This window comes from Dermochelys coriacea, chromosome 10 (assembly GCF_009764565.3).
Source record: "Dermochelys coriacea isolate rDerCor1 chromosome 10, rDerCor1.pri.v4, whole genome shotgun sequence".
In the NCBI taxonomy this organism is placed as follows: domain Eukaryota; kingdom Metazoa; phylum Chordata; order Testudines; family Dermochelyidae; genus Dermochelys; species Dermochelys coriacea.
The window spans coordinates 8,508,004-8,520,099 of NC_050077.1; the positions used below are offsets into that span (position 1 = coordinate 8,508,004).

Sequence of the window (12,096 nt, forward strand, 5' to 3'; positions counted from 1 at the left end):
TTACTTCCACAACTCTAAGCAACACAAGAATTTTCTGCTATGCTCTTGGGCCAGATAATAATGCCATTTCTGTTTCCTCATTAAATAGCTCTTTGTCTCTGCTACTTCCATCCTTCACATTGCCACAAACCCTTCCCTAATGTAGAAGGGTGATCCATGTTTGTAAAGTGTTACCAGTCTACTGCGGCTCAGATCCCCAGTAGTTTGAGGATGGGACTGCTTGGAGGATGTGGGTAGGGAAGAAGCGTGGACTCTTCCAGATAGGGATTGTCCCACGGAAGTCTGACAGGATATAACAAGTAGAAGAAAATTGATCTCCACACCACTCCATTTCATTACCCTTGTTACTTCCAGTGCTGGGAAGAGCAAGAGGTGGCCCAGCTGTGAGGATCATAGAGTTCTAAGATGTGGCCAGGGGCAGCCACCCTCTCTACCAGTTTTCAGAGTAGCAGCCGTGTTAGTCTGTATTCGCAAAAAGAAAAGGAGTACTTGTGACACCTGGCACCTTAGAGACTAAAAAATTTATTTGAGCATAAGCTTTCGTGAGCTACAGCTCACTTCATCGGATGCATTTGGTGGAAAATACAGTGGGGAGATTTATATACATACACAGAGAACATGAAACAATGGGTTTTATCATACACACTGCAAGGAGAGTGATCACTTAAGATGAGCCATCACCAGCAGCGGGGGGGAAAGGAGGAAAACCTTTCATGGTGACAAGCTCTCTACCAGTAATACTCAGACCTCAGGGTTTCAGGATCAACATTACCCAAAAGAGTCACAGTAGTGTGAATTCATTGTTTCATTTACCAACCCTCAGTCTAAAGTATCGCTGCTCGATGCTATGGAAGTGTGATCTGAGATTGACATGGTCCCAGCATACAATTCTTCAGATTAAGATGGAACATTGCATGCTGGGACCTGTAGTTTCTTGAGTCCATACCAAAGGAAATGGAAATTTTCTTCTATTGATGATTGTGGGCTCCTTCCAAGTAGCCACTGCAGCCTATGATCGGACAAAGATTGGGTGATCCTGCCTTCCCAGCTTTGAAGGTACATTTCTCTTCTTTGCACCTTCTCCCTAAGAAATGGGAATGAATGGGCAGAATGGCCAGGAGCCCAGAAAAAGCCTTTTGCTAACATGTAGTTTGTTCACAGATACACAAACCTTTCACTGTGATCTTTGACCTCTCTGATACTAAAATGGTAGTAAGTGCTGCTGAAGAGATCCTGAAGTGTGTGGGTCATGTGGACATACTGATCAACAATGCAGGGATCAGTTACCGAGGAACGATATTGGACACAGGGGTGGATGTGGACAAAAAAGTGATGGAAACCAACTACTTTGGTCCTATAGCATTCACAAAAGGTACATGCTACTTATCCCTTCTTCATGCATTCAAGCTGGGCTGTTTCTTAGCTCTTCAGATCAGGATTACCTCTGCCCTCTGCTTTACATTGCCACCCCATTCTTAATCCTAATAAGATTCTTCAGAAAAGACCTCCTGAACTCTTTGCTCTCTCAATTCTCAGAGGTCCTTGCACTAAAATAGTTTCTTCCGTAATTGTTGCATATCCATATTATTTGTGTATCCCTGGTGACAGCCCTATTGTGTTTGTCTGGTTTGGAAAAGTTTATAAGTAGACAGCAAAACTGGGATCCATCTGGGAAGTAGTTACCTGACATGAGTTTAGAAATATTGAAACCAAGAGCAAAAGCACCCTTTATCACTTCCACGAGGCATTTCCTTCTGCCAAGCCATAGAGGGTTAGAAAAAGACGAACACCTTTATTGATAGCATATCTTACTCTACACAGAAGTAATTTGTTACTCCCTGCCACTTTTGCTGTAGAATGTAAACCATCCAGTCCTGCCTAAAATTGCCCAGAGTTTAGATGGGCTCAGCAGAGCTGGTCTTCTGTGAACTGTGCTTAGTTGCTTTGGCTTAACTAGAATCTGTTGTTCTCTTACCCATGACCTTATGCTGGTGTGGGGTGTGTGTGTGTTATGGTAGTGCTTGGTGGCCAAGATCAGGGCATACTGTGTTAAATGCTGCACAAACATTTAGTAAGGGCTATCTACCTTGCTCTTCCAACCTCCTCTTCTGATTCTAGTTCAGTAGACATTTCAAGAGATGCCTTGTTCTCAGCCTGACTGCAATAGCCAGGTTTTGTATCCCAGCTTAAGCTGCAGTTAGTGTTCAGGTTTAAAATGACAATCATGGTGCACGCAACCCTTTTGACCCCAAGGAGGGTGGTTCATGAGTCTTTAGGAGTGTGTAGAATAGTTCATGATGGAGGGTGCCTCTGGTATTGCAGTCTCAAGTGGAGCTGGAAGATTGGGGTTGGGGGAGAAGAACCAGGAGAGATTGGACCTTCTTGGCATTGCTTAATCTGGGGCCTAACAAGGGGCTTTCACTTTAGTGTGAGCATCTTGTTAACCAATGTCCCCTGGCCCTGCTCCTAAATTGGATCAGCAGACCTTAGATGACCCCCGGTGTCGTAGTGACACTGCTCTTATAAACACTGATTCTGATTAGCAGTAACAGCAATTATTAATCAATCTCTCTCTCTCTCTCTAGCTCTTCTGCCCTCCATGATCAAAAGACAACAAGGCCATATTGTGGTGATCAGCAGTGTTCAAGGCAAAATAAGCATTCCTTTCAGATCAGCATGTAAGTAGCTGTACGCAGGATGGGGAATAGGAGTCCAGGGCACTTGAGTGGAGGGCTGAATATTTGGATACTATTTCCACTGCTCCCATCCTTGGAGGAGGCACTATGCATGGAATGCAAGAGCTGTGGAACATTCTCAGTGTGGGCTCAACCCTCTGACACAGTGGTCAGAAGTGTTCAAGGGCGGGGAGCTTGATCACAAGTCTTAAAATCTTCGTAGACTGAAGCGCTGGTCTAAAATTCTCATGGGAGGGCAGGCTAGACTCTCCTTCCTTACCCTGACAGCTTCATGGCATCGATCCATGCTAATGTCTGAGAACCTCTGCAAACTTTAGTTACTAGGATTTAGCTCCATAATGGTATTGCCGTTTATCCATGCTCTTTTCCTGGCTGCTGCGTGACAGTTCTCCCTGGGCGTAAGGATCCTGGGAATGTAGAAGCGTATCCTGTTACTTAAAGAGCACAGTATTTTTATCAAATTCATAAGCAGATAAGGTCTTTGGCATGAAGAGCCTGCAGTCGAATTTGGACATATAAGGGTAATAATTCAGACTCAAGACAAGAGCCATCTGTGAAAAAATTAATGTAGGAGAGACCTCAAGGAAATAGAGATTTGAAAGGAGGGAGGGAGAGTGCTTGAAACATGGGAAATTGGAGACCATTTCAAGAATAGACTGCAGGATGGAAAGAAGATACAAAGCTGAGAGATGAGAGGGAACAGCGAATAAGAAGGAATGCACAGATGATGAAATGTATGTATGATGAAATGAGTGGAACTATAAAGAGTCTGGTGGGGAGGAGCTTGAGCTTGCTATAGAAGGAGAGGGGAAGCCAGTGAAGGGTTTCAAGAAGGGGTTGTGATGTGTTCAGAGCAGCAGCAGCAGCAGAAGATAACAATGGTGATGTTTTGAATAATTAGATTGGGGGAGAACAAGATAAACTGAAGTAGCTGATACAATATGCTCCAGGCCTGGACCCAGGTTTTGGAAGTTGGGATGATGAAGAGAATATGGATTTTAGAGACCAAATAAAAGTGACAGGACTTAATGAGAGCCTGAATGTGGGTTGGAGTAGGGAAGAAAAGAGATTCCAATTATCTAGTCCTGCAGACTCCATGATGGGGGGAGAATTAGTGTGTTCCTATTGGACTGGGAAGAGAGACTTTGAGCAGTAGCTCAATTGAGGTGGGGGGGAATGCATGGAAAAAAGGTCAATAAATCCGGCCCTAAGTTGTATGACTTGTCTGCTCCCACCTAGTTGTGTGGTCAGGTTTTTAATTAAGTAAATGTATTTGAAAGAAGCCACTCCCTGAGCCTGCTCTATGCCTTGTCATATCAGGCCCTGCTGTCCTACTATTGGGAATTATATTCCCGCTCTGCCACAACCATGTATTTCCTCAATTGTTCTTCTATGCTGAACTCCAGCTGTCTTATCAAATGTAAGAGGCAATATTGATTTTTCCAGGGCCTTCAGCCCACGTCCGATATTAAGCTCTGTATCCTGGCCAGCTTCCAATTTGGGCAATGACATTTTGCCTTTTGAAAATGCCTCTAACTTCCATTAAGAGTTGCTGTTCTTCGCTTCTTGTAACAAAGCAGTATAGCGTCGCAGTGTGCTGTTAAATGGTGCTGTGCTCTAATGGCAAAGGGGTTGCAGGTGAAAAAATGAGCCTGAACCCTGCTCCTCCTCCCCCCTCTGACTGCACGCCCAAGTTGTGTTTTGCAGATGCAGCCTCCAAGCATGCCACCCAGGCCTTTTTTGACTGCCTGCGAGCAGAGCTGGAACAGTATGAAATCGATGTGACTGTTGTGAGCCCTGGCTACATTCAGACAAACCTGTCTGTCAATGCTGTAACTGCAGATGGATCTCGCTATGGAGGTGAGGATTGGCCTTCTGCCAAATTAAATGTAAAAATGTAATAAGAGAAAAGCCAAAAACTCAAAAGGTAACAACAAAATGTTTAAGTACATCAGAAGCAGGAAGTCTGCTAAGCAACCAGTGGGGCCCCTGGACGATCGAGATACAAAAGGAGCACTTAAAGATGATAAAGTCATCGCAGAGAAACTAAATGAATTCTTTGCTTCAGTCTTCACAGCTGAGGATATTAGGGAGATTCCCAAACCTGAGCAGTCTTTTGTAGGTGACAAATTTTGAGGAATTGTCACAGATTGAAGTGTCACTAGAGGAGGTTTTGGAATGAATTGAGCAACTGAACAGTAACAAGTCACCGGGACCAGATAGCATTCACCCAAGAGTTCTGAAAGAACTCAAATGTGAAATTGCAGAACTATTAACTATGGTTTGTAACCTGTCCTTTAAATCAGCTACTGTACCCAGTGACTGGAAGATAGCTAATGTAACGCCAATATTTAAGAAGGGCTCTAGAGGTGATCCTGGCAATTACAGACCAGTAAGTCTAACTTCAGTACCGGGCAAATTAGTTGAAACAATAAAATTGTCAGACACGTAGAAGAACATAAATTGTTGCGCAAATGTCAACATGGTTTCTGTAAAGGGATATCATGTTTTACTAATTTATTAGAGTTCTTTGAGGGGGTCAACAAACATGTGGACAAGGAGGATCCAGTGGACACAGTGTACAGTAACTCCTCATTTAGTCGTCCCAGTTAACGTTGTTACATTGCTGATCAATTAGTGTTCATTTAAAGTTGTGCAATGCTCCACTATTACGTTGTTTGGCTGCCTGCTTTATAATATACCTGTAATTAAATTGCTTGTTTAAAATGTATATAATGCCTTTTGTCTGACAAAAAAAAATTTCCCTGGAACCGAACCCCCCCTCCCCCATTTACATTAATTCTTATGGGAAAATTGGATTCACTTAACATTGTTTCACTTAAAGTCACATTTTTCAGGAACATAACTACAACGTTAAGTGAGGAGTTACTGTACTTAGATTTCCAGAAATCCTTTGACAAGGTCCTTCATCACAGGCTCTTACGTAAATTAAGTTGTCATGGGATAAGAGGGAAGATCCTTTCTTGGATTGAGAATTGGTTAAAAGACAGGAAACAAAGGGTAGGAATAAATGGTAAATTTTCAGAATGGAGAAGGGTAACTAGTGGTGTTCCCCACGGGTCAGTACTAGGACGAATTCTGTTCAACTTATTCATAAATGATCTGGAGAAAGGGGTAAATGGTGAGGTGGCCAAGTTTGCAGATGTTACTAAACTGCTCAAGATAGTTAAGATCAAAGCAGACTCTGAAGAACTTTGAAAAGGTCTCATAAAACTAAGTGAATGGGCAACAAAATGGCAAATGAAATTTAATGTGGATAAATGTAAAGTAATGCACACTGGAAAAAATAATCCCAACTATACATACAATATGATGGGGGCTAATTTAGCTACAACTAATCAGGAGAAAGATCTTGGAGTCATGGATATTTCTCTGAAGATGTTTACGCAGTATGCAGCAGCAGTCAAAAAAGTAAATGGGATGTTAGGAATCATTTAAAAAGGATAGAGAATAAGATGGAGAATATCTTATTGCTCTTATATAAATCCATTGTATGCCCACATCTTGAATACTGCGTACAGATGTGGTCCCCTCATCTCAAAAAAGATATATTGGCATTGGAAAAGGTTCAGAGACGAGCAACTAAAATGATTAGGGGTTTGGAACAGGTCCCATATGAGGAGAGATTAAAGAGGCTAGGACTTTTCAGCTTGGAAAAGAGGAGACTAAGGGGGGATATGATAGAGGTATATAAAATCATGAGTGATGTGGAGAAAGTGAATAAGGAAAAGTTATTTACTTATTCCCATAATAAGAACTAGGGGCCACCAAATGAAATTAATGGGTAGCAGGTTTAAAACAGATAAAAGGAAGTTCTTATTCACTCAGCGCACAGTCAACCTGTGGAACTCCTTGCCTGAGGAGGTTGTGAAGGCTAGGACTATAACAGGGTTTAAAATAGAACTGGATAAATTCATGGACATTAAGTCCATTAATGGCTATTAGCCAGGATGGGTAAGGAATGGTGTCCCTAGCCTCTGTTTGTTAGAGGGTGGAGATGGATGGCAGGAGAGAGATCACTTGATTATTACCTGTTAGGTTCACTGCCTCTGGGGCACCTGGCATTGGCCACTGTCCGTAGACAGGATACTGGGCTGGATGGACCTTTGGCCATTCTTACGTACTCATAGGAAACACTATCACTTCTCTAACAAAATACTCTCAACGCCTCCACCTCGGCAATTTGCCAGATCTCTGTGTTGCAGGCAAGGGAGTGATTGCATTAGCAGAGTTCTACAAAAGGGTTGCATCAGCCTCAGGAGTTTGGGGAATGGGGTTTTCCTCAGGGAATGGCTTTGATGCTGGCTGTAGGGGTGTCTCCAAGGAGTAGCACAAAAGCTAAGATCTCTCACAAAAAAAGAAATTGCTATTTGGGGGTTACACAGGGACCTCAAGGGGCTTTAAATGGTACATATGAGCTGGCATTTTTAACAAGCCAGTTCTCTGGCAGTCCACACCTGTTTGAAACAAGTTTAATTGACAGTGTTTCTTACAGTGTTGCTGTAGCCATATTGGTCCCAGGATATTAGAGAGAAGGTGGATGAGAATCTTTTATTGGATCAACTTCTATTGATTAAAAAAAACATTACCTCATCCACCTGGTGTCTTTGTTTCTTACAGGGATACAAAGAATATCCAATAGAAAGGAGGCTGTTAGTTAAGAGGGAAGGAGGAAAATGAGTTCAGATTATTGAACTATAGCTCCAGCTGAGCTTTGGGGAATATGGAAACTATCCTTGTCTCCCTCATTTCAGCCAGTCAATATGCACCTGGCATTTACGCAGTCAAGTGGCAGCAAGTGAAACTTGTGAGTGTTCAACATTGGAACCTCCATCCATAACTGAACTAAAATGTCTAATAATGCCTCTGGTGGACCACATGGTTCAGTGGTGAAGCAATGGCCTGGGATCTGGGAGGATCCCCTCTACTGACCCGAGCTCAGCCATCACTCCAAACTTGGACTCCCAACAAAGCCATCTGAAATTGGTTTAAAAGCAAGAATCTCACTGACAACAAAACACTGAGCTGAGCTTTCCTGGGGAAATAACCCTTCAGAAACGAGTGCTTACCTGCTGTGGTCCATGCTGATTTCCCTTTGCTCTTTACAGTTATGGACAAGAACACGATTGAAGGCAGAACCGCTGCAGAGGTGGCTCAGGTGGTTCTTAATGCAGTGGGGCAGAAGAAGAAGGAGGTGCTCGTAGCTGGCTTACTGCCTTCCCTGGCTGTTTACCTGCGAACTCTGTCCCCCAGACTCTTCTTCACCTTTATGGCATCTAGAGCAAGAAAGGAGAGGAAAACGAAGGACTCTTAGGCAGAGCTCAGCTCCCACAGGCATTGACTAGGGAAAGGAAATGAACTCTGGCATCTTGGCTTTGTCTATGGATATGTTACTTCAAGAAACAAATTTAAAAGGTTCCATCTTACCATTGAGTGCAGAGTTGGAAGTTCCATGCAGACCACAGGAGGCCCACGGTGCCAGAAAACAGTGCCGTACCATCACCTAGAGAAGGCTTCCTCTACTACAGGTGAACTGGCTGAAGCTGCAAGGGTTAATACCTGAGGAGAACCTTTCCCACTCTTCCCACCTCATTTTGAGTTTTAGTGCTCTCCATTGAGTAGGAACCATGCTGGCTAAAGCCAAGCACAGGCAGATAGATGTTAGCTTTCCCCACCCAATGCTCCCAGTGAACTTCAGTCCTTACCCAGAAGCTCTCCAGAACAGAGTCTGCCCCCAATCTGATCCAGAAGTTATCCTTTGGGTTGGAATGGTCTACTGTGTCCCTAGTACACAGCATCACTTGATTTAAGCCAAAATTAACTGTTCAGTGCTGCTTTTTAAACAGTTTAAAGTGTCAAGGTCCGGTCTGGGATGACACCATGGATATCTGTACTGGATGGAGCATGAGTGACCCATTAAGCCATCTAACCTTCAGATCAGCTTTTGTATTCACCTTTTCCTAAAGTAGCTCTAGAAAGACGAGCCCTCCACTGCAGCATTTGGCTGCAGTGCATGTTGCTGCCAGGTAAGCACTGAACGCCTGTGAAAGGTGGTGGCGGTCGCGGCAGCAGCACCAACATGAACCTTTGACTGTAAAACACCCAGCATTGTTCTGCTGCGTGCCTGGAGCAAGGAATAAGCTGTGACCCCTTTGGTGCCAGGCAACAAGCCTTGTGATGACAAGGGGTGGGAAGCGAACCTGTAGGTTCAGCTGATGGAGACAGACCCATATGGTTTTACCTGTTTTAAAGCCATTATATATTAAGTGGGTCCTATTACCCCAAAGTACAGCGTGGAAGCAGTATCCTGCTAAACAACTTCAGCACTGAGGCTCCAGGGAGAGGACACTGCATCTGTCCTCCTCCCATTTTCTCTGTGTCTAGTGGAGCGTCTCCCCCACAGAGGGAGGCAGGACCCTCATCCCTTCTCCTGAACACTGGTTACTAGTGGGCAGGTTAGAATCTGTACCCTACAGGGGCATAGTGTTGCTCAATTTTCCACTTGTTCGATCAGGCAGAAGCGGAGCTGACTCATTCTTAACTTCCTTATTTTAAAAAAAAAAGACCCTGATAGCAGAAACTGAAGAAAATCCATCCACACCCAATCCCTGCACTCAGCTGTTAAGCCCACATCCTGTGCTTATTCTGAGTCTCCATTTCTGCACACTTTACCACTCTTGTGTGTGTCCTGCCTGTAAGTGCACCTCAAATGATGGAAATAAAAGTTGTACTCTGTGTCCCTTCAGGGTTTGAAATGAAGTGTTTTGTGCTGCAACCCGTGTCAGGCAAGGCAGCTGAAGCTAATTTGGGGGAATTTCTGTGCTGTTGCCTTGCCAAGGGGGAGTCAAGATGAGATTGTAGCACCATACACCTCAGTCCCAGCCTCTGCTGGCTTGGGCACAATCTCACTTGTAGAGTAGCCCTCTCCGGCTTCTATTCAGGCAAGAGCTAGTTATTGTGAAGGGCAGCCTTTTGCAAGGGTGAGGGGCTTGGAGGGCCTTCCCCTCAGAAACTCGCTTCAGGTTTTCACCTTAAAGTACTGAATTGCTTCTGCTCTGTGGTGACCCTCGCCCCTGAAAGCATTACATTGCAGAGCTGGTAACGTAGGATAAACATTACAACTCCTTGGATGGCTGACACCACAAGCTTCTTGTGCAAAATCTCAGAGCTGAAGTTGTAGATAATGGAAGCTTTCTGATTTACTAACTAAAGCTGAAGGATCTCCCAGCTAAGACTTAAATCCAAGGCATTACCAAGTACTGTTGTCCTTAACCTTGGAAGGGGAGCTTCCCTTCTACGAGGGGAACTTGTTTTGTGTTTGCTAGCTTAAGTTTTCATACCTTCATACAATTGATGTGTTTTGTGTAGTTCTTGGTACATACCCAGTATGTCATTTAACCTGTCTGGATCCTTGCACTGTTAGTGGAATATAGCACTTCTTACTAGTCTTTCCCACCTGCACCATCTTCAGCCCCTAACAGTGGTTCTAATAGAGCCTGAATTGGTAAGTTACCATTCTAGATGCCACTTGTGATCATCACAAGGCTAGGTACACTCTGCCACATCACACCAAGGAGGGGGGAATGTTACCTGATGACAAAATAGTTTTAGAACTGCACTGTACAATGAGATGAATGTATTTACAGCAAAATCATTGTAGCAGCCAGCTGGAATTTTGCACATTCATATTTATAAAACATTTTTTCCTCTCCCTCATGAAGTTTAAGAAGATACTTAGAGCACCACATGGCAGCTGAGCATCTGACCTGCAGGAATGGTGGCTAGGTAGCAGTAGGGCTGGAGTACTCATTCTGGGGAGGAGGCTGCCCTGAGGATCCTAACCCCTGCAGGACAAGAGAACCTCACATGCAAGGGTTACAAGCTTTACACAAAGGCTAGTGGTAGCTCTTGTAAGCAGGACTGGTGCAGAGCCCTGCTGGGATGTAGTCTTAAGAGATGTCTACCTGCATACCTCATTCCATTATGCAGGTTACTGAACATGCTTTGCACTTGTTTTTATCCCCTAACTTCCCTTGGCTGAATCATCTCTATCCCATCTCAGTTAACTGAATAAACGAATCAGGGGGTGGAAACCAATGCAGCCATCCTAAACCTCAGCTTCTGTAGTGACTCCTCGCTGTCTTCATTGTTGATAATCCCATTACAGGCAGAACTGACAGTCTCAGCCCAGGTCACTGCTTCATTCATGTCTCACACTGTGGCTTTCAGATGGCACAGAATTCACTAGCAGCATGGGGATGGTGCTGCACTCTATCAGATCAGTTCTGAGGTTATTAACCTGACACTTGAGGTAGTTCTGGGCTGTTTCTCCCTACACATACCATCATAGAGCATTTTGTCTTCCCCACACCTACCCCTTCTATACCAAGAGCTTAAATCCAAACATTACTGATGCTTAGGAGGAACTAAGTACAGGAAGAATCAATTTTTAAGCACACCATCCAGAACCTCCCCCTTCACCTGAGCTGGATCCTGCCTTCACTGTTTATGCCTGCACATTTCTCTTGTGTTTGAAACACTGAATTCTTCTTGTGATTAAGGTGCAATCTCCATTTTGCTGGGACAAACATTCATGGTAGTTGCTGCCTTTCCTTGATACTGACCTCTAAAATGTAGAGATCAAGTGAGGGGTGTTTCCACATGTCCTCTCATACCTTAACTGGAGTGACAGCTCTGTTACTGTAAAAAAAAATGGAACCCAATTTCTCACTCTAGCAAGTAGGTCCAGCTGTCTGTTCACATTTCAGCTTGTAATAACCCCCCCCCCCCTTTGGCCCTTTTTTTAAAAATCACTAAACCTCAGCTGATCCAGATGCACATAAGGAGAGGCAGGTAGGGTTTAGTTTCAAGTCATGCTGACCCTTCATGGGCAAGAGAAGGAGTGACACTGACAGGTACCAGCACAGAGGCTCCTTGGCAGTGAAAGGAAACAAGTGGTCTTGCCAGTCCTCCCTGTCAGGCAGGAATCTCTGCTTTGTACAGCATTGCTAAAGGAGCTAGGTGAAGAAATATTCCAGCTCCTTTTGCAGTAGCAGAAGTCCATGCCAGCTAGATCCCATCTGCCAAGTGGTACGTTCCAGCTGACTTTGATTAAGGCAAGACTTGAGAAATGAGAGAGAGTTGGAAAGCATAACTCCCAGGTTGGGCACAGACAAAGCATTTTTTCTTCTCCCCTACCCCCCCCCCCCCCAAAAAAAAGGGAAGGCAGCTGCTCATTGTTGCTATAAATAAAATAGCTTGACATCTCAGCTACTTTTAACCTTGGATGGAGATAGCTGTATTAGCAGCTTTTGTTAACCCAACAAAGGCCAGGGCTTTCACAATGGCCATTGTCTAGTAAAGCCAGCAGAGGCAGGAA

The 12,096-nt window shown here is 44.1% G+C and overlaps 1 protein-coding gene across 7 annotated transcripts in view; it reads left to right on the forward strand.

Moving 5' to 3' along the window:
• The window catches only part of DHRS7B (dehydrogenase/reductase 7B), a 35,822-nt gene extending 23,905 nt beyond the window's left edge, over positions 1 to 11,917 (forward strand). For 6 of the 7 annotated variants that reach the window (XM_038420767.2, XM_038420771.2, XM_038420769.2 and 3 more), the window contains exons 4-7: positions 1,162 to 1,372; positions 2,586 to 2,678; positions 4,404 to 4,556; positions 7,826 to 11,917. In XM_038420767.2, the coding sequence (XP_038276695.1) occupies positions 1,162 to 1,372; positions 2,586 to 2,678; positions 4,404 to 4,556; positions 7,826 to 8,031 (663 nt within the window). In that variant the 3' untranslated portion in view covers positions 8,032 to 11,917. Of the gene's footprint in view, positions 1 to 1,161; positions 1,373 to 2,585; positions 2,679 to 4,403; positions 4,557 to 7,337 lie in introns of all 7 variants that reach the window. The other variant, XM_038420778.2, reaches the window with a different exon arrangement.
• Positions 11,918 to 12,096: the final 179 nt, after the last annotated feature.